The sequence below is a fragment of the Astatotilapia calliptera genome, chromosome 9, assembly GCF_964374335.1.
Source record: "Astatotilapia calliptera chromosome 9, fAstCal68.1, whole genome shotgun sequence".
In the NCBI taxonomy this organism is placed as follows: Eukaryota; Metazoa; Chordata; class Actinopteri; order Cichliformes; family Cichlidae; genus Astatotilapia; species Astatotilapia calliptera.
In genome coordinates, this window is record NC_137430.1 from 35,429,842 (window position 1) to 35,451,129 (window position 21,288).

The 21,288-nt window shown below is 43.3% G+C and overlaps 1 protein-coding gene across 9 annotated transcripts in view; it reads right to left on the minus strand.

Moving 5' to 3' along the window:
* Positions 1-21,288, minus strand: part of LOC113029555 (receptor-type tyrosine-protein phosphatase mu-like) — a 224,660-nt gene that overhangs the window by 123,092 nt on the left and 80,280 nt on the right. For all 9 annotated transcript variants that reach the window (XM_080306872.1, XM_080306870.1, XM_080306868.1 and 6 more), the window contains exons 10-12: positions 1,367-1,520; positions 314-489; positions 37-146 (exon numbers count right to left, since the gene is read on the minus strand). In XM_080306872.1, coding sequence (XP_080162998.1) covers positions 37-146; positions 314-489; positions 1,367-1,520 — 440 coding nt within the window. The remainder of the gene's footprint in view (positions 1-36; positions 147-313; positions 490-1,366; positions 1,521-21,288) is intronic.

Sequence of the window (21,288 nt, forward strand, 5' to 3'; positions counted from 1 at the left end):
AGACTGCAAAGCCTGCTGGGAGTTGTATGTATTTACCTCATACTGCCGGATGAGGCCGTAGGTCTGCAGCGGTTCCCTCCAGCTCAGGCTGATCTGCTGCTCGTAGCTGCTGCCGAGGATCGAGTCCACGGGGACTGCCCCGGGAACTGAAACCAAAATGTCACCATAGGTTACCATCGGAGGACAAAGCAGTAGACTCTACTGTGTTTCTACTGTGAAACTGTTGTGACTCTACTGTGATTCTCCTTTGATTCTACTATATCTCTACTGTGACTCTGCTGTGATTCCACTGTGACTCAAGGGAGAGTTTTACCATCCTCGTCTGTCAGCACCAGAAGCTCCTCGCTCTCCTTGCGTCCTTCGGGGTTGCTCAGGATGAGTCTCAGGCTGACGTTGGTGAAGGGTGGAAGGTTGCGTACGGTGTGCGTCGGCATGGTGCTCCTTGTGTCATACACCTCCTCCTCCCGCACCTCCTCCTTTGCTGGCTCCCTGCAGGAGAAACAGCAGGTGCTTGGAAAGAAAGCAGCTAGACTTTAAGTTTCATCTGAGAAGCTTCTTCAGTTCTAAACCAAATAGTTGAGTGGTATTCATCTATTTATCAAGTTGTCCCTTATGAGGGACCCACTACTGATCATGTGACTCATCACATTAGCCAGTGGGTGAAAAAAAGTCGTGGGTCATTATCAGCAGAGGTTTCAGGTGAACCAACTGTGAGATCTTGCCCCACTCCATCATGTGACTTATTAAGATCAACGGCCCAGGATGTGAGTGGGTGTTTAGGCATCTGGGAAGGATTGTAGATGGCAGACAGTTGTGTCGTAAGCCCCGCCCTCTGTTCACAGTGGACATAGATGCTTCTTTCACTCGTCTCTCAAACCATCTGTCTTGTCTGTCCAACATGTGGACACCGGCATACTCGAAAGAGTGACCTTTGGTAACACCTGACACCTCAGCTGATAATGACCCACACCTTGGCTCATGTGGTGAGTCACATGATCAATACAGGTTCAATGACCCTCATAAGGGACACCCCCACTAGGGTTTAAATACCTGGGACTCTCCACCATTTGGTTTAGAACTGAAGAAGCTTCTCGGATGAAATGAAACTTAAAGAAGTACAGTTTCCTTCTTTCCTAGCACCTCAGAGCCCCTCCTACCTTCACCTGTTCACCACGCCCTCCATCCAGCTGTGGTCCAACTCTCTATCTCTAATTTCTGCTGGACCCTCCTTCTCTTTTTGTATGATTACTCTCTTCTGCCAATCATTGGCCCCTCCCTCTCACTTCATTTGGTTCATTACTATCTCTACCATTGGGACCTCCCTCTCTTCACATGTTGGCCCCTCCCTCTTGCTTCCTGTGTGTACCTGCTCAGGGCCCCTGCAGGTCTGTAGCGGTACTGCACAGTCAGGTTGTAGCTGTAGCAGCGTGTCACGTTGTATCCGAATGGTTCCCAGCGAACCGCCACCTGTTTGGACTGGATGTCAACGACTTCAAGACGCCGTGGGCCGTTCATCGGATCTGAAACCAACACGGAGACCACACAAACAGGAACACGTGATGAGGATAATGAATTGAGACACACCTGTGCTCACCTGTAGCCCTTCTTATCCTCTCCACAATGATGAAAGTAAACTGAAGCTCCTGCCCTGTTGCTGCTGTTCTTAACTTCTGATGGATGTAAACATGTTTTCTTTGACGGAGGATTCGGGTGTTTGTCCTTAAACTGAAGGAAGCAGTGTGAACGTCACGTTGTCACGTCTCTAAAATCCTCTATGTGTGTAAAGTGAAAACAGAGCTGGCGAAGGGCTCAGCTCCGCTCTGCTGCCAACTGTCGCCAAACCGGCGCCTTGCTCTGGGGTCAGTCGGTGCTCAGCCAATCAGAGTTGTTAGGACCTGACCAGGTGACCTCCATCTGAGTTTCTTCATCGCTCAGCATTTTTATCGGCACGCCTCGTCTCCATCGGCTGACCTTCCTGTTGGTGTTAATGACTGAAGCAGCATGTGTCAAATGCAACAGAACAGCTCACTGCATGCACACCAAATCACAAACATAACTATGCTTCTTACCAAAGCACGACTGCAAATCCTGACATGCATCTACATGTCCGTAGGAAAAACACCTCGTTACAGTCTGCTTCACTTATATCTGGGCTTTGCTTTTCCTCACTTCTAATATGAAGTAATCCAGCCAGTGAGACGATGTGAAGAAAATAAGGTGTGCCATCTCTTCCTCAAACCTCTGTTTGTTTCTTTTTGTTGTCCATCACACACGTCCATCTGTTTTCTTACGGACATGCTGATGGACTCCCAGTTGTGCTTCGGTAAGAAACGGTTATGTTTGTGGTGTGAATATTTCGAGCTGTTGAAAGAAAGATGATTACACTGCATAAAATAGCTGACGCTCAGCACATTCGACCAGACGAGGAAAAATCCAGCCGGTCGGTCTGGTGACTCAAACCAGCTCTCCTCCTCCTCCACAGTCCTCGTTTATAACGTGCTTTACAAACATCAACATCACAGCTAACAGCTGGATTTTACCGTTTCAGTGCAGCTAGCCAAACAGTGAACAGCCACTTCCTGCCACAGACATAGACAGTAAAGTGGACAGTCTGTCCTGGTTCAACATGAACTCACTGCTGCAGCACTAAAGTGATCCCCTCACACTCACGTTTAGTTTAAGTGCCCTTAATTTCCTCTGAGGTATCCATCCTGTCAGTAGTTAGCTAACATAAAGTAATGCGAGTCTGTTAGCACCAACCAACCAATCACATGACGTCACATCCCATACTGACAGAAGATGGCGCTGAACACGACCCGACATCACAGACAGACTTAGGTCCAGGCTCAGTGAGGTATATTAGCCTTTATGTGTAAAGAGTTTCATTTCCCCGTTAATGAGTGAAATTCTGGGATTTTATCAGCAGGTATCTGTGCCTGTGTGATGCTCCCCTACAATATGATGATCAGCTGATAATTCAGCACTCCACACAAACATGGAAAAAGAAACAGATGATTAGCAGGGATTGTGTTTCCCAGTCACCCTGCATGTTTCCTGTTTATCACGTGTGTCTCCAAACAGGCAGAAACATATAAAACCAGTGGCTGTTAACTAAACCCGAACCTTGCAGCATCACCAACATCCAGCTGGATAGAAGCCTGAGGAGTGGACCAATGGGTATCCAGCACTGCAGACTCCACCCTGACGCTTCACTGAGGACGGAAACAGACTTCAACTCAAACTTTATTAACACACAGCATGAACACAGATGGAACCATCTGGGAACCATTACAGCCCGTCCAGTCTGGGCTCCTCAGAGCCACACAGAGCCCCCCCCCCCCTCCCCCCTCTGAGCCTCCAGCAGAGACTTTAACCAACACTGGAAAAAACCCGAGCTCCCTCTGAGACACAGAGAGGGAGATTAAAGGAGGCTTCGAATTGAGCGCGCTCACACACACGCATTCACACGCACACACACATACACGCACGCGCGGGCACACACACACACAGTCTTTCTAGTGGCCAATCTAAGTGCTTTATTTCAAGATGACAGACAGCGATCCACTCAGAGGGGGAATGATAGATGAGAGCAGGAAAGAGCAATTTCTCCTGACAAACCCCTGTGTGTGTGTGTGTGTGTGTGTGTGTGTGTGTGTGTGTGTGTGTGTGTGTGTGTGTGTTCAGGTATTTTCTGCAGCTGGTGAACAATACCTTTCCTGTTCTTTGTTGTCGTTTGTGGTTGTGTGTGTGTGTGTGTGTGTGTGTGTGTGTGTGTGTGTGTGTGTGTGTGTGTGTGGGGCACAATAACAGGAAAGAAGTTTTCTGTGCAGCCGCATTCGACCACACACACACACACACACACACACACACACACACACACACACACACATACACACACACTGCAGGCTTTTAGCTGAACACAATAGAGGCACTTGTGAGTTTCTGCACCTCGATTGTTGCTCTGAAAGAGAGATGTCGACTTAAATGCTCTGTCTGCAGGGAACACACACACTCACACAGCGACATCGCTACGGCAACAATGTGGGTTGGGGGTCAAGGGAAGGAGGGGGGGGGGGCATTGAGGTGGATCCCATTACCCATAATCCCCGAGGGAAGAGTGAACGCTATCACATAAAATCCTCCCATTCCCCTCTGATCAAACCTGTGTGTGTGTTTGTGTGGTCGTCATGGTTTCCATCCCATCATTTTTTGGGCTGACATTTAAATTACTTGGAGCCAGTGCACCCAGTCGCTGACATCACCAGGTAGTTTTCCACAACATGGCAAAAACTACAAATGACAACCGTCAGGAACTACAGAGCGCCATGTTCACAGCATTCACTGATTACACCAGTGTGTATTCAGATTACTGATTACACCAGTGTGTACTCAGATTACTGATACTTTGATAAAGCTCAGATTACTGATGTTAGGTCAGACTGTGACAGTAAGGTGAACCTTTTGCGAGGTCAGACACCTGCAAAGGTAAGATGCTAACACCAACCTCCAGACTCAGAGTGAGCTCAGGGAACTGTACAGTAACGCCACTGTTTTGCACATGTCTCACTCTGTATATTTTATTTTATATATTTTATTTATTGTTTACTCTATTTAATTTGTAAAATATGTGTACACACACACACACACACACACACACACACACGTAGAAAAATATTTAGTATACACATCCAGAAATGCATATACTATTATATATTGTACATATATTTATTAGTTTCAGATGTAGCCATTCTTGTATTTTGCTTGTTTACGTTCTTGTATTTGCACAACTCTGTTGCTTGTGAAGCTCGCACACAAGAATTTCACTCACATGTGCTGTACCAATGTACCTGCACATGTGATGTGACAATAAAAGTGATTTGATTTTGATTTGATTTGATTTGAACGGAGATAACCAGCCAATCAATCAATCAGGACAGTAATCAATATATCTTTTTTTATCTTCTTCAGGTTTATTTTCTTTTAAAGGAAAATTAGATATTAGTAATAGCAAAAAAAAAAATAAATTATGTTATATTGTTATATTATTCTATATTAAATTATTTATTTATTATTTAAAGGAGTCCCAGGCTTCTACCTTTCTACCTTTAAAACCCACCACCAGCCAAATGGCTGGTAGGCTTTTAGCTAGGCTTTAGCTTCAGCCAAGTGGAAGCTAAATTGGCTAGTCATTCATGTGTAAATTAGGTTGTTAGCTGGGAATTCTGGAGGGAGGGGAGTGGGGGTGTGTGGATGAGGGGGTGGGGGAGCTGCTAAAAGCTGTGAACTTCCTTTTGTGTTTCATCTTGATGCATTCTCAATCATCCAGGGAAATAAATCTCCAAAAGTCACCAACTTGGGGTGTTTCAGTTTGCCATCTTAGGGAGAAATCAACACACATGGGTGTATGTCCTTTGTTGCTGAGATTTATTGATAAAAACAGTACAAAAAACCAACCATTTGTACACATATTTACAAATAATAATAAAAAGTGAGTGAGTACATTTCAACATTTTCAGCAATCACTCACAATCCTGGCACTGCCACGGTATCTGTAGTCTGCATTTACCACATGTGTATCTGTTGCAGTGAACACATCGCACAGTGGCATGATTGTTCTTGCATTTGTGTTTGACCTGACACATGGCTCTTTTTCCAGGACTAGGTGTGGAGGGTTGTGTCCGAAGCAACTGTTCTTTTCTTGCCTTCTTCTCAGCTACATGAGAGTGAGCCAACTCTCTTGCAAGCTCCACCACATTTACATATGAATGACTAGCCAATCCACTAGTGGATTGAGGAATTTCCCTGCGAATCTTGTTGACTGTGCCGAGGATGGTGGTTTTCAGTCTAAGAAGTTTTTGCGCAAGTGAAAGCGATGTGAAAAAATTGTCCGTGGTAACATTTCTGCCCTTGTCTAGGAATGGTTCCATCAGCCTCATTACTACATTTTCAGAAAGTCTCTCCCCAGTGGGACGATTGGGGTCCTTGCCAAGATATGGGAAGACATTGCAAATGTACTTGGATTTTAGGTCGCAAGCCACCCAAAACTTGATCCCAAACTTGTCAGGTTTACTTGCAATATACTGCAGGAAACAGCACCGAGTCTTTGATGGGAAAAGCTGTTCATCAACGGTGATATGTAGACCAGGGTTGTAGCACGTGATGCAGTTGGTGACCAATGATCCCCACACACTGGAAATTGCAGCGAACTTATCAGTCTTTGCTCGATTTGCTCCATTGTGGCATCAATCAGACCACTGGTATAATGTTGAAATGTACTCACTCACTTTTTATTATTATTTGTAAATATGTGTACAAATGGTTGGTTTTTTGTACTGTTTTTATCAATAAATCTCAGCAACAAAGGACCTACACCCATGTGTGTTGATTTCTCCCTAAGACGGCAAACTGAAACACTCCAAGTTGGTGACTTTTGGAGATTTATTTCCCTGGATGATTGAGAATGCATCAAGATGAAACACAAAAGGAAGTTCACAGCTTTTAGCAGCTCCCCCACCCCCTCATCCACACACCCCCACTCCCCTCCCTCCAGAATTCCCAGCTAACAACCTAATATACATATGAATGACTAGCCAATTTAGCTTCCACTTGGCTGAAGCTAAAGCTTAGCTAAAAGCCATTTGGCTGCTCTCCAGGTTTTAAAGGTAGAAAAAGCCAAATGGCAGTCCGTGGTGATGTAAGTGTTAATATTTCAGTTTTCTGGGTCTTTGGAACTCAGAAACCAAATGAATTAGAAGCTGTGGTTATGGACAATTTCTTTTAAGATTTATAGACTAAATGTTGAAGTGCTAAATCTGATCAGAAGACGATGAAATGACCTGGCTGACTTTATCAAAGTAAAGCTGCCTTCCCTCCTGGGTCCGGTGTAAAGAGCTGCTTTTCTTTTTTTCTTATTCTTTTTTTCTATTTTCTTATTTGGACTCTGCTTGTAAATCTGTCCTCGACGTAGGCTCCTTGGCTAACTGATTTTACCAGAGCCGCTAGAAAAGAATGTAGAAGATGTGAAAGACGGTGGAAAAAAGAGAAAGCTCTTAAGACTAGCTGGAAAGTCTATCAGAAAGCAGTAAAGGCTGCCAAGCACTCCTATTTTTCCCAACTTATTGCTGCCAGCTTGCATAACCCTCGTGTTCTATATAAATCTAGAAATTCTGTACTTAATACAGAAGGCTATGTTCTTTTGCACTCTTCTGAGGTTATGTGCAATAAGTTTCTTAATTATTTTGTGGACAAGATTGCTAGTTTGAGACCTCTGACTCTATCTATTGCTGACCCAGCCATGCATGGTTCTTGCTCAGGTTTGTTCTCTGCTATTCTACCAATTCTTTTACCTGATTTAGAGAAACTTGTGCTGAATGCTCAACTGTGTGGCTCTCCAAATGACGTTGTTCCTCCCCGTTTTCTCAAAAAGGGATTTCCTACCATCGGACCACACATTCTGAACATTATTAATACTAGTCTTTTGTCTTGGTGCATTGTCAATCATCCAGGAAAGCAAATCTCCAAAAGTTGATTCTGTTCCTCTGGACGTAGCTACAAAACGCTACGTTCAGATGAACAGAATCAACTTTTGGAGACTAGTCTTTTGTCTGGTCAAGTACCTAGGGAGTTTAAGCATAGTCATACATCCTTTACTTAAGAAACCAGGCTGCTTCATGCCCTGGAGGACGGGGCTGTGGCCCCCCCACACCCTCTAGCAGATCATTACATGAAGGAACCTTTTAAAAAACAAAAAACAAGCGCGTCCATGCTCACAGGTGTACACACGGGTGATCACACCCACAAACTACACCCTTTTTGGCTCCTACCTCAAAGCACACTGTGTTCTGTTGATCTTATGTGCTGCACAATAATGTTTAATATTTAGTATTTACTGTCATATTCCCATAGATCATTGTGATGTTGTTTATTCTATTACTCTTGTTCTCTTCTGCTTGTTTTCTTTTTTCTTTCTCAGCAGGTGATCCAGGTGATTGATATATGCTTTTTCTTTTCTTTTTTTCTTCTTTTTTTTTCTTTTTCTGCTCATTCTGTTGGTTTTTGGTTTTTGCCCTTCTCCCCCGTCCCTCTTCTCAGCTGTTTCTCTTTCCCTCATTCTTTCTCCCCTTGGCTTAATCCCCTCTGCTTTGGGGTGTTCCACAGGGATCTATTCTTGGGCCGTTATTGTTTTCACTGTACCTTTTGCCTCTTGGCGCGATTTTCCAAAAACATAAAGTGTCATTCCATCTATACGCAGATGACTGCCAGTTTTATTTACCTTTTAGTCATTCTGATAGTTTCCCAAGTTGACCTCTGCTTTACTGCCTTAGTAATGTTAAAGCATGGATGGCCAAAAACTTTTTAAATTTTAATGATCGGAAGACGGAAGCGATCTTATTTGGTCCAAATCATTTTTCTCACGCTCCAGATGTTGATCTTGCCGCTTTGACTTCCCATTTAAAGAGTTCGATCACAAATCTCGGAGTAAAAATTGATTCTGCACTTACCTTTGGTCAGGTAAACGGGGTGGTAAAATCAGCATTTTATCACCTCAGACGTTTATCAAAGGTTAAGCCCTTTCTTTCCAAGCGTGACTTGAAAAGTGTTATTCACGCCTTTATTTTTTCACATTTAGATTATTGCAATTCTCTTTTAATAGGGGTTGGGCAGGGCACTTTATCACGCTTGCAACTAGTGCAAAATGCTGCGGCACGATTTTTAACTGGTAGAAGGAAATTCGACCACATCACTCCGGTTTTGGTCTCTCTACATTGGCTTCCAATTGAATTTAGGATCCGTTTTAAAGTCCTTTCATTGGTTTTTAAATCTCTAAAGGGTCTGGCACCTGTTTATTTGTCTGATTTGTTAAAGCCCCATGTCCTCATTCACTCGCTTCGGTCAGCTGAGCAGCTGTTGCTGCTTTCAGTCCCAAAGTCACGGCTGAAACTTATAGTAGACCGGGCGTTCTCTGTTGCAGCACCGATGCTTTGGAATAGCCTTCCACTCCATATTAGACAGGCTGCATCAGTGCCAGTTTTTAAGTCCAGATTAAAAACCTATTTTTATTCCCTGGCTTTTAACTCTGTGGGTAACTGACATTTTATTTATTAATTTTATTGTTATGTCTGCTTTTTGCTATTTTATTACTATATTTATATTTGTATTGTACAGCACTTTGGTCTACCAGGTGTATTTTTAAAGTGCTATATAAATAAACGATAATGATGATGATCTTCTTATGGCCTCTGACAGTGGACTCATCTCTGTGCTTGTCCTGCTAGACCTCAGTGCAGCATTCGATACTGTCGACCATAATATCCTATTAGAGCGATTAGAACATGCTGTAGGTATTACAGGTACTGTGCTGCAGTGGTTTGTATCATATCTATCTAATAGACTCCAATTTGTTCATGTAAATGGAGAGTCCTCTTCACACACTGAGGTTAATTATGGAGTTCCACAAGGTTCAGTGCTAGGACCAATTCTGTTTACATTATACATGCTTCCCTTAGGCAGCATCATTAGAAGACATAGCATACATTTACACTGCTATGCAGATGACACCCAGCTCTATCTGTCCATGAAGCCAGATAACACACACCAATGAGTTAAACTGCAGGAATGTCTTAAAGACATAAAGACCTGGATGGCCGCTAACTTTCTGCTTCTTAATTCAGATCAAACTGAGGTTATTGTACTCGGCCCTGAAAATCTTACAAATATGGTATCTAACGTCTTGATGCATGCTCAAGTTGATTCTGTTCATCTGGACATAGCGTTTTCAGTGAGAGAAACATTTCGTCACTCATCCAAGTGGCTTCTTCAGTCTCAGCTGACTGCAGGTTTCAATCTTATAAACAGTACATTTGCATAATGACTGAAACCAGAAGTCCAGATGAACAGATTCAACTTTTGGAAATATGGTATCTAACCTGATTCTTACTCTGGGTGGCATTACCTTGGCAACCGGTAACACTGTGAGGAACCAGGATATGTCCTTCAATGCACATATTAAACAAATATTGTTACACCCCGGCCTAGGCAACCGGGGTGCAACGTAGAAAAACAAAGATAAGGAAAATAAAACCACGAAGGCTCTCCACCAAAATCCCAAAACGAAAATATCCCATGACGAAAGTATTAACAAACCCATTCACAACTATTTACAACAGACTATTTATTTACAACAAAACACCAAACTATTTACAACACGGGGGAGATCGCGACCATGACACACTGAAACACAGGGTTTAAATACATAGAGGGAGCAATCAGGAAATGGACCACAGGAGGGAAACACAGCTGGGGCAAATTAGAACTGACGAGACAGGGAAACGTAAACTGAACACACTAAGATAACACAGACTTTCAAAGTAAAGCAGGAAATACATAAGTCATGCAAAAACAAAACACTGACACACCGAAACGTAACATTTCCCCCTACCCAAAAATCAAACATGTAACCCCAAGTGAAAAGTTTGATTCAGACAAACGAAGGCTGAAGACGAAGGCAGACGAAGCTGATGGAGGCTGGAGCGGTCCCACTGACCCTCCAGCAGACGACGAAGGCTGGAGCGGTCCCTCGGACCCTCCAGCGAAGGCGGATGAAGGCTGGAGCGGTCCCACGGACCCTCCAGCGACGACAAAGGCTGGGGCGGTCCCACGGACCCTCCCCCCAGCGAAGGCGGATGAAGGCAGACGAAGCTGATGGAGGCTGGAGCGGTCCCACGGACCCTCCAGCAGACGACGAAGGCTGGAGCGGTCCCTCGGACGCTCCAGCGAAGGCGGATGAGCAGCTCACTAGCTGCACACATGGACACGCAGCCCACCAGCTGCACACACGGACACGCAGCCCACCAGCTGCACACATGGACACGCAGCCCACCAGCTGCACACACGGACACGCAGCCCACCAGCTGCACACACGGACACGCAGCCCACCAGCTGCAGAAGGCTGGAGCGGTCCCTCGGATCCTCCAGCGAAGGCGGATGAAGGCTGGAGCGGTCCCCGGGCCCTCCAGCGAAGACAGACGGAGGCTGAAGCGGTCCTCGGACCCTCCAGCGATCCCGGGACCTCTCGCAACCCAAGCGAGAATCATACGCCTATCCCGGACGAGCCCCCATATGTTACACCCCGGCCTAGGCAACCGGGGTGCAACGTAGAAAAACAAAGATAAGGAAAATAAAACCACGAAGGCTCTCCACCAAAATCCCAAAACGAAAATATCCCATGACGAAAGTATTAACAAACCCATTCACAACTATTTACAACAGACTATTTATTTACAACAAAACACCAAACTATTTACAACACGGGGGAGATCGCGACCATGACACACTGAAACACAGGGTTTAAATACATAGAGGGAGCAATCAGGAAATGGACCACAGGAGGGAAACACAGCTGGGGCAAATTAGAACTGACGAGACAGGGAAACGTAAACTGAACACACTAAGATAACACAGACTTTCAAAGTAAAGCAGGAAATACATAAGTCATGCAAAAACAAAACACTGACACACCGAAACGTAACAATATGTAAGACTGCTTTCTTCCATTTGTGCAACATCTCTAAAGTTAGAAATATCCTGTCTCAGAGTGATGCTGAAAAACTAGTTCATGCATTTATTATTTCCAGGCTGGACGACTCATTATTCATTATTATCAGGAAGTCCTAAAAACTCCCTGAAAAGCCTTCAGCTAATCCAAAATGCTGCAGCAAGAGTCCTGACAGGGACTAGAAAGAGAGAGCAGATTTCTCCTGTTTTGGCTTCTTGTTAAAATCCAGAATTCAAAATCCTGCTTCTCACATAGAAGTTCTTAAATAATCAGGCCCCATCTTATCTTAATGACCTTGTAGTACCATATCACCCTATTAGAGCACTTCGCTCTCGCACTGCAGGCTTACTTGTTGTTCCTAGAGTATTTAAAAGTAGAATGGGGGGGAGAGTCTTCAGTGCGCTGGTTTCAATATCTAATAATTAGTAACACACACACACACACACACAAGCTGTGGACTCTCATTCTCCACATTACCAGGACATGTTTGTTGCCCACATGAGTCTTTTTTTAATCTTCTGCTGGGTTTAAAAAGCTGAACTCGTCTCCCTCTGCGTTTCTGAGCCTCCCTCTTCCTGTGACCTTTTCAGCCAACACGACCCTGACTGATGGAAACAGATTTCCAGCATTCACCCTGCTGACACACACACACACACACACACACACACACACACACACACACACACACACACACACACACACACACACACACACAGCTGGTGCTTTGTTCTCAGTGAAAAGCAGGAAATTTCAACCTTTCAGAGTTTTATGATGAGAACCTCGCTTTCTCCTCCTTTATCACGGCGTTTCTTTGGAGCTGGGTGTTAAACGATTACAGTGAAATAACTTTGCCTCCATAGAATTATGAAACCCGGTCAATATAAAATCGATAGAAGTCATTTTGTTCCACATCGTCCAGCCCTTTTCTTTAACACATATTAACCGAACTGAGCTCATATACTGTAAATGGCTCGTAGCCTAACGCCCCCTACAGTCTGTGGCCATAAACGCTTACCAGCTAATGACATGCTGCAGATATGTGCATAAATCAGTGATGCTAATGTTTTTGTATGAGGAACAAATCACCTTTCATAAAGTGACACATAAACACACACTCAGAATTATTACTGCTCTCTTTTTTCTGTGGATGTTCTGAGGTCACTTCCTGTCTGATGGATTGTCCACACTCTTCCTCGTGCCGCTGTTACATGTGTTCACTTTAAACACCACAGAAGAACAGATTACAGGCAGAGAGACGAGTGATGAACGTCTGAAGGTGACTTTAAGATGAAGGAGAGGAGGAGGAGGAGAGGTTTAATTTTTCATTTCCAGGAGATTTAACATGAGAGGATGGCTGAAGACGAAGAGAGATGAGAATCAGTGATGGATGATCGAAGGCGCTGACCAGAACAGCCGCTTAGTGAGAGAGCAGCTGGAAACCAGTGAATCCAGTCTAAATACAGATCAGGTTCTCCATATCCTGTGACAGGGGAACTTTCTGCCATGAACGTTCTGCTACACATGAACGTTATGGTACAGATGAATGTTCTGTTATACATGAACTTTACGGTACAGGTGAACGTTCTGATATGAACGCTACGCTACACATGAACGTTATGCTACAGGTGAACGTTCTGCTATGAACGTTCTGTTACACATGAACGTTATGGTACAGGTGACCGTTCTGCTACATATGAACGTTACGGTACACATGAACGTTACAGTACAGGTGAACGTTCTGCTATGAACGTTCTGTTACACATGAACGTTATGGTACAGGTGAACGTTCTGCTATGAACGTTCTGTTACACATGAACGTTATGGTACAGGTGACCGTTCTGCTACATATGAACGTTACGGTACACATGAACGTCATAGTACAGGTGAACGTTCTGCTATGAACGTTCTGTTACACATGAACGTTATGGTACAGGTGAACGTTCTGCTACAAATGAACGTTACGGTACAGGTGAACGTTCTGCTACAAATGAACGTTACGGTACAGGTGAACGTTCTGCCATGAACGTTCTGCTACAAATGAATGTTATGGTACAGGTGAACGTTCTGCTACACACGAACGTTATGGTACAGGTGAACGTTCTGCTACACACGAACGTTACGGTACAGGTGAACGTTCTGCCATGAACGTTCTGCTACAAATGAATGTTATGGTACAGGTGAACGTTCTGCTACACACGAACGTTATGGTACAGGTGAACGTTCTGCTATGAACGTTCTGTTACACACAAACGTTACGGTACAGGTGAACGTTCTGCCATGAATGTTGTGCTACACATGAACATTACGGTACAGGTGAACGTTCTGCCATGAACGTTCTGCTACACATGAACGTTACGGTATAGGTGAACGTTCTGCTATGAACGTTCTGCAACAAATGAACGTTACGGTACAGGTGAACGTTCTGCTACAAATGAACGTTATGGTACAGGTGAACGTTCTGCTATGAACGCTCTGTTACAAATGAACTTTACGGTACAGATGAACGTTCTGCTATGAATGTTGTGCTACACATGAACATTACGGTACAGGTGAACGTTCTGCTATGAACGCTCTGTTACAAATGAACATTACGGTACAGGTGAACGTTCTGCTACAAATGAACATTACGGTACAGGTGAACGCTCTGTTACAAATGAACTTTACGGTACAGATGAACGTTCTGCTATGAACGTTCTGCTACACATGAACGTTACGGTATAGGTGAACAGTCTGCCATGAACGTTCTGCTACATGTGAACGTTACGGTACAGGTGAACGTTCTGCTTCAAATGAACGTTACGGTACAGGTGAACGTTCTGCTATGAACGCTCTGTTACAAATGAACTTTACGGTACAGATGAACGTTCTGCTATGAACGTTCTGCTACACATGAACATTACGGTACAGGTGAACTTTCTGCTACAAATGAACATTACGGTACAGGTGAACGTTCTGCTACAAATGAACGTTACGGTACAGGTGAACTTTCTGCTACAAATGAACATTACGGTACAGGTGAACTTTCTGCTACAAATGAACATTACGGTACAGGTGAACGTTCTGCTACAAATGAACGTTACGGTACAGGTGAACGTTCTGCTACAAATGAACATTACGGTACAGGTGAACGTTCTGCTACAAATGAACGTTACGGTACAGGTGAACATTCTGCTACAAATGAACGTTACGGTACAGGTGAACTTTCTGCTACAAATGAACGTTACAGTACAGGTGAACGTTCTGCTACAAATGAACGTTACGGTACAGGTGAACGTTCTGCTACAAATGAACGTTACGGTACAGGTGAACTTTCTGCTACAAATGAACATTACGGTACAGGTGAACGTTCTGCTACAAATGAACGTTACGGTACAGGTGAACGTTCTGCTACAAATGAACGTTACGGTACAGGTGAACTTTCTGTTACAAATGAACGTTACGGTACAGGTGAACGTTCTGCTACAAATGAACATTACGGTACAGGTGAACGTTCTGCTACAAATGAACGTTACGGTACAGGTGAACTTTCTGTTACAAATGAACGTTACGGTACAGGTGAACTTTCTGCTACACATGAACGTTACGGTATAGGTGAACAGTCTGCCATGAACGTTCTGCTACATGTGAACGTTACGGTACAGGTGAACGTTCTGCTTCAAATGAACGTTACGGTATAGGTGAACGTTCTGTTACACATGAATACAATAAGAACTTCTTAGATGACTTGTCTGATCTGTTGGCTGAAATTATGCCAAAATATGATCATGTCCTTATTATTGGGGACTTCAATATTCATGTGTGCTGCCCTGACAAGCCAATGGCAAAGGACTTTTTAAATCTTATTGACTCTTTTGCTCTTGTGCAACCTGTGTCTGTGCCTACACAAAAATATGGGCACACGTTGGACCTTGTTTTAACTCACAATTTACCTGTCTCTAACTTAGAGGTTTGTGATGTTGTAGGGTCAGACCATAGGCCTGTCTTGTTTGAGGTTTTCCTTCCTTGTACCAAAGTTAATCTTCCTCCTGTTGCTGCTAGGAGCTGTCGTATTTTTAACCCTTCCTCTGCTGGACAGTTCTCTATTGTTTTTAATCAGAACGGTGGCCTTCCTGATTTCATATGCAATGATACAGAAGAGCTGAGTACGTGGTTTTACTCTGTCTGCCAAACTGCTTTAGATTCAGTGGCCCCCTTTAAGCTTAGGCAAGTAAAAGCCAAATCTGAACCCTGGCTGAATGAAGACACCCGGGCTGCCAGACGAAAGTGTAGGAGAGCTGAACGTAAATGGAAGAAGGATCAACTTCAGGTGTCATACCAAATGTTACAAGACTACTGGAATTCTTACCAGAAAACTGTAAAAGATGCTAAGAGGAAACATTTTGCTGCTATTATTCAGGCAAATTGTCGTAAGCCTCATGTCTTATTCAAGACTATTGACATGGTCCTTCATGCTCCACAGACTGCTGGTGTCGAGTCTTCTCAGGAAATTTGTGAAAACTTCCTGCACTTTTTTATTGATAAAGTGCTATCTGTCAAAGCGCAGACTTCCCAGTCCGTTCTCGACCCTTCTACCCCTGTCCCTAGTTCTGCTGTCTTTGACAGGTTCGAGCCAGTTTCCTTGCTCTGCCTGCAGGAGTTGGTTGCTCACATGAAGCCCTCAGGTTCCCCTTATGATGCTCTCCCTCCTCGATTTTTCAAAGAGGTTTTTCTCACTGTAGCATCAGCTGTACAATCCATTGTAAATAGTAGTCTGTCCTCTGGTGTTGTACCTGTCAATCTCAAACATGCGGTGATTCAGCCTCTACTCAAGAAACCTGCTCTTGATCCTGATATTATTGCGAATTACAGACCTATTTCCAAACTGCCTTTTATCTCAAAGATTCTTGAAAAGGTAGTTTACAAGCAATTAATGTCCTTCCTAGAAGAACACGGTATTTTAGAAGTTTTCCAATCTGGTTTTAAAGCTTTACATAGTACCGAATCTGCCCTTTTAAGAGTTTTTAATGATGTGTTTTTGGCAAATGACTCAGGTGACTGTGTTATTATTATGCTGTTAGATTTAACTGCTGCTTTTGATACAGTGGATCATAATATTTTAATCTCCCGTTTAGAGCAGTTGGTGGGTATGCGGAGTGCCGCACTGCAGTGGCTCAGATCCTATTTGGCAGAGCGAACTTTCTCTGTGAAACTCGGGGAGTTTGTATCCTCTGCTGCTTCTCTTCAATGTGGGGTCCCACAGGGTTCAGTTTTAGGCCCGCTTCTTTTCTCTCTATATCTCCGACCCCTTGGGTCTATTTTCAGGAAACGTGGGATTTCTTTCCACTGCTACGCCGATGACTCCCAGATTTATTTCCCACTTAAAAAGATAAATGGCTTCTCAGTAGACCTGCTGCTCAGATGCCTTGATGAAATAAGGGCCTGGATGGCTTTGAACTTTTTAAATTTTAATGAACAGAAAACAGAAGTGATGGTTTTTGGTGGCGCTTCTGAGGCCACTATTATAGATCTTGGTTCACTGGCACAGTATGTTAAACCAGTCATCACTAATCTGGGAGTTAAAATAGAGGCAAATCTTAAACTTGAAAGCCAGGTCAGAGCTGTTGTAAGATCTAGCTTTTTTCATTTGAGGGAATTAGCCAAAATAAAACCCATCTTATCGAAACAGCATTTTCAGACAGTAATCCATGCCTTTGTTACTTCTAGGCTGGATTATTGTAACACACTTTATTTTGGGGTTAGTGATGCGTCCATTAGGCGGCTGCAGGTTGTGAAAAATGCTGCAGCACGTCTTTTAACTGGAACAAAAAGGTTTGAGCACATTACCCCAATTTTAATTTCACTCCACTGGCTACCTGTACATTTTAGGATTGTTTTTAAAATTCTCTTATTTGCTTTTAAATCTCTTAATGGCCTGGCCCCCCCCTACCTCTCGGAGCTACTACAACCATATACACCTGCCCGTTCCCTTAGGTCCGCCAATCAGCAGCTCCTTAAGGTACCGAAAACTAAGTATAAATCAAATTCAAATTCAAATTTTATTTGTCACGTACACAGTCATACACAGTACGATATGTAGTGAAATGCTTGGACAACTGCTCGTGACCTAAAGAAAACAAAAAAGGAAAAGGCTATGAATAAGACAGGAAATGAATATGAAAAATTAAAAAGGTGATCGTGCTTTTGCTGTAGTTGCTCCAAAGTTGTGGAATGATCTACCCTTGCATGTTAGGCAGGCCTCTTCTCTCTCTGAATTTAAAAGTCTTCTTAAAACATATTTATTCGCTGAAGCCTTTGGCATTGATTAGAGGGGTTGACTCAATTTGTTTTGACATGTTTCAATTTATTTTAGTTTTTTAGTTATTTATTTTATTTTATCTTATCTCATTTTAATTTTCTTTACTTATGCTTTTAGCATGTACAGCACTTTGTGAACTCTGGTTTTATGTTAAAGTGCTTTATAAATAAAGGTGGTATGGTACGTTACGGTACAGGTAAACGGTCTGCCATGAACGTTGTGCTACAGGTGATCATGCTGCCTCACACTGACACAAACACATTCATGAACTTGCTCGCCTTCAATTTTCATTTCACATTTTGTCTCTCATGTCTGAACTTCATTCCGCAATCATTCCCAGGGGGAAACAAACAGACGCTGCGACTTTGGGACAACGATGTCAGCGTCCACTGAGACATCTATTGTGTTGGCAATCCTCTGAGCAGTGCTCGCTGTCTTTTAGCTCTGGTTTGGTCTCCACCAGCTGCTTGCTTAAAATCAGCTTGGGTCTCACTTATAAAGGCCTGATGACGACTTCTCAGTATTAGACAGCATAATGCTGGAACGTCGGAGAACCAAGCACAGAAGTAAAAGCACTAAAACGTCAGAGAGCTGAGCAGAGCGTGAAAATCTGAGGTGGAAAGAGAAAAAACTCAAATATTCATGTGATATTTTTCTAAAAGCCTCAACAAACAGCACACACACTTTAATGGATGTTAACACACACACACACACACACAAAGGTTTTTATTTCATGACCGATGCTCAACTCTTCATCTTTCTATAAGCGGGAGGATTCCAGCTCGGCTCTCCTCGGCTTCTGGGTTCGCTCTGACTTCTGGTGCCACCAAACGTTCAGGTTTTCAGTTTTACTCGATTTATCAATGTCTGCTTCTCAGGATCAGCTCTGATACTGACACCTAGGCTTTTTACCACCCACAGCTTTAAACGTATTGATCGTGTGCAGCTGCTCGTCCAGCAGACGGATGTCTCAAGAAGCATTTAAAGATGTTATTGATTCATTTTGAGGCTCCACCCACACGGCGTTTGTATTCAGAGCTTTCCTCCCTCTGTCTTTAAAGGACTCATCAGCTCTGCAAACATCTGATTTTCATGAATAAACAGATGAGTGAGCACACAGAGGACAGACGTGGTTACAAAGTGTCCAGGTGCATAATGGGAAATGCAAGAATCAGTGTTGAATGAGAATGTGTTTGATTGTTCTGCCGTGTTTACCTCTGACTACATGTACTACTAAATGTAATAAAGTTTGTTTTTACATGGCAGTGTGTATGTGAATAATAATAATAACAATAATGAAGTAGAAGAAAACATCAAGTGACTGCAGAGAGATAACACAGCCTTCTCTAGACGGCCTGAACTGAAAACAAATGTTTGTTACATCAGTGAAGCTTTATCAGAGTTTCGTTTATACATCAGAGGATGAATAAAGTTTGATTGAACACACCACAGATCACAGGGAGATGTTCAGACGGCCTCGCTGATCCTGATGGAACGTGAAGAGTTTGTCGCACTGATCAGTGATCAAGATGAGGGTATGAAGCAGAATGTGAAATGACGAAGTCCTGTTTATCTGCCACCACGCTGAGTCGCCTCACTGAGCTCTAAGTCCTAAAGCTTGTATGATGGACACACTCATCCATTATTGACGACACACACACACGCAGGCTGCTTCATAATTGATCAGCACTAAAATGAATAAATAAAAGTGAGTTGAAGAAAGAGACGAGTGCCATCAGAGCGAATGTTGAGAGTGTGTGTATCACAACACTAACAGTGTGTGAGCCGTCAGTCACACACACACACACTCACAGTTTTTAACATATCTTTGGTTTCTCCGTGTTTCCTGCTGTCAATCTCAGAGGAGCGCTTGCTTTAGTCTGCTGACAGTCCCAGAGAGGTGGAGGTTATCACACAGACTGACACAATCACTTTGTTTTGTGATCTAGGACATACTGAGGAACCAAAAAACTCTCACCGACTGTGAGAACACTACCAAGAACCATTAGAACCTCATACGTGCTGTGAGAACATTACCAAGTAGGACTGTGTGATATGACTAAAATCTCATATCCCGATATAAGATATTTATCGTCCCAACAATGACATAAATCACAAAAGTTTTACATTTTCTGTAAATTCTGTGAATCTCGGGCAGCTCGACTTGTGTGACGTGCTTTCAGCTGAGTGTCGTGTAGCTGGAGTCGAGTGTTTTAACTGATGAGAGATGAGATGATGAGATAGCCTTTATTTGTCAGTTGCAGGTCTTTTGCCCACAACCGAGATGACAGACCTTGCCGACCGTACATACAATACAAACATCACATTGGGGAGACAGGTCAGGCCAGGTAGCGAGGAAAAAAAAACACTGAAATGTGCAACACAAAAGGATAATACAGGAATGCACAGGTATCAACACACCATAACACCAGACTTCTCGTTAAAGGGTGTCAATAGCATTCAGAGACCAGTTGATCAAATCCATAATTCTCGTTTAGGTTTTAGACACAGACTGTGAGAGAGTGTTCCAGGGAAAGTAATACAAAAAAGACACGAGACTAGACAAGGACATAAGAACTAGCAGGAAAGATAAGGGAGAGGAGAAAAGTGCGTCCGCCTCCTCCGAGAGCCAAATCAAGATGCACGAAACGATACATTTTTAGACACAAGTTGTAACGGCTGCCGTTTTCTTTGTGAGTATTTATTACACGGCGTGCTGCGGGGAAAAGCCTGCTCTAACGTTGGAGTCTAAGGTTTATTTTGAGCACCTGACTGCTCTTTCTTTGCTTCTCATCCGTAAACTCTCTTCATACTCTTTCACGCGATTCTGAGTCTGACGTGGGGACCCGATTGCACCATAATTTGCATACTACAGTTTTCTGACTTTTCATAACCAAACCATGTCCATGCTACAGAGGTGGCCTCTCATTTAGGAATAAGGGCTCCATTTGTTTTGACTGGACCTTCTGTTTGTCATCATTTCAGTTTATTTTGAAAAATCTCAACAGGCTCTTCAGCTTCATTGTGAAAGGTTTATGTGGAAAATAAACAGGCGGACAGCGGAGCCACACACTGGGTTTACTGTCATTGTTGCTAATGACAGCGTGTAAAAAAAGTCGCTTGTCTCTCCGTAGTGTGGTTATTTTAAATATAAGAGAAAGAGAGAACTTTAAGAGATTACTATAGCCACTACAGTGACCATCAAAACCATGAAAAAAATGTTGCCATAAACAGTTTATTTTGTGACACCACGAAACAAAACGATAGTGTAATATGAAACGATAGATTTTTTCATATCGTCATCCGATATATATATTGTTATATCAAACAGCCCTACTACCAAGGACCATTAGAAACTCATACAGGCTATGAGAACACAGCAGACCTCATCCACACCATCACCGCGTCACCATGAGCAACTAGAGCTTTCTTAAAGACC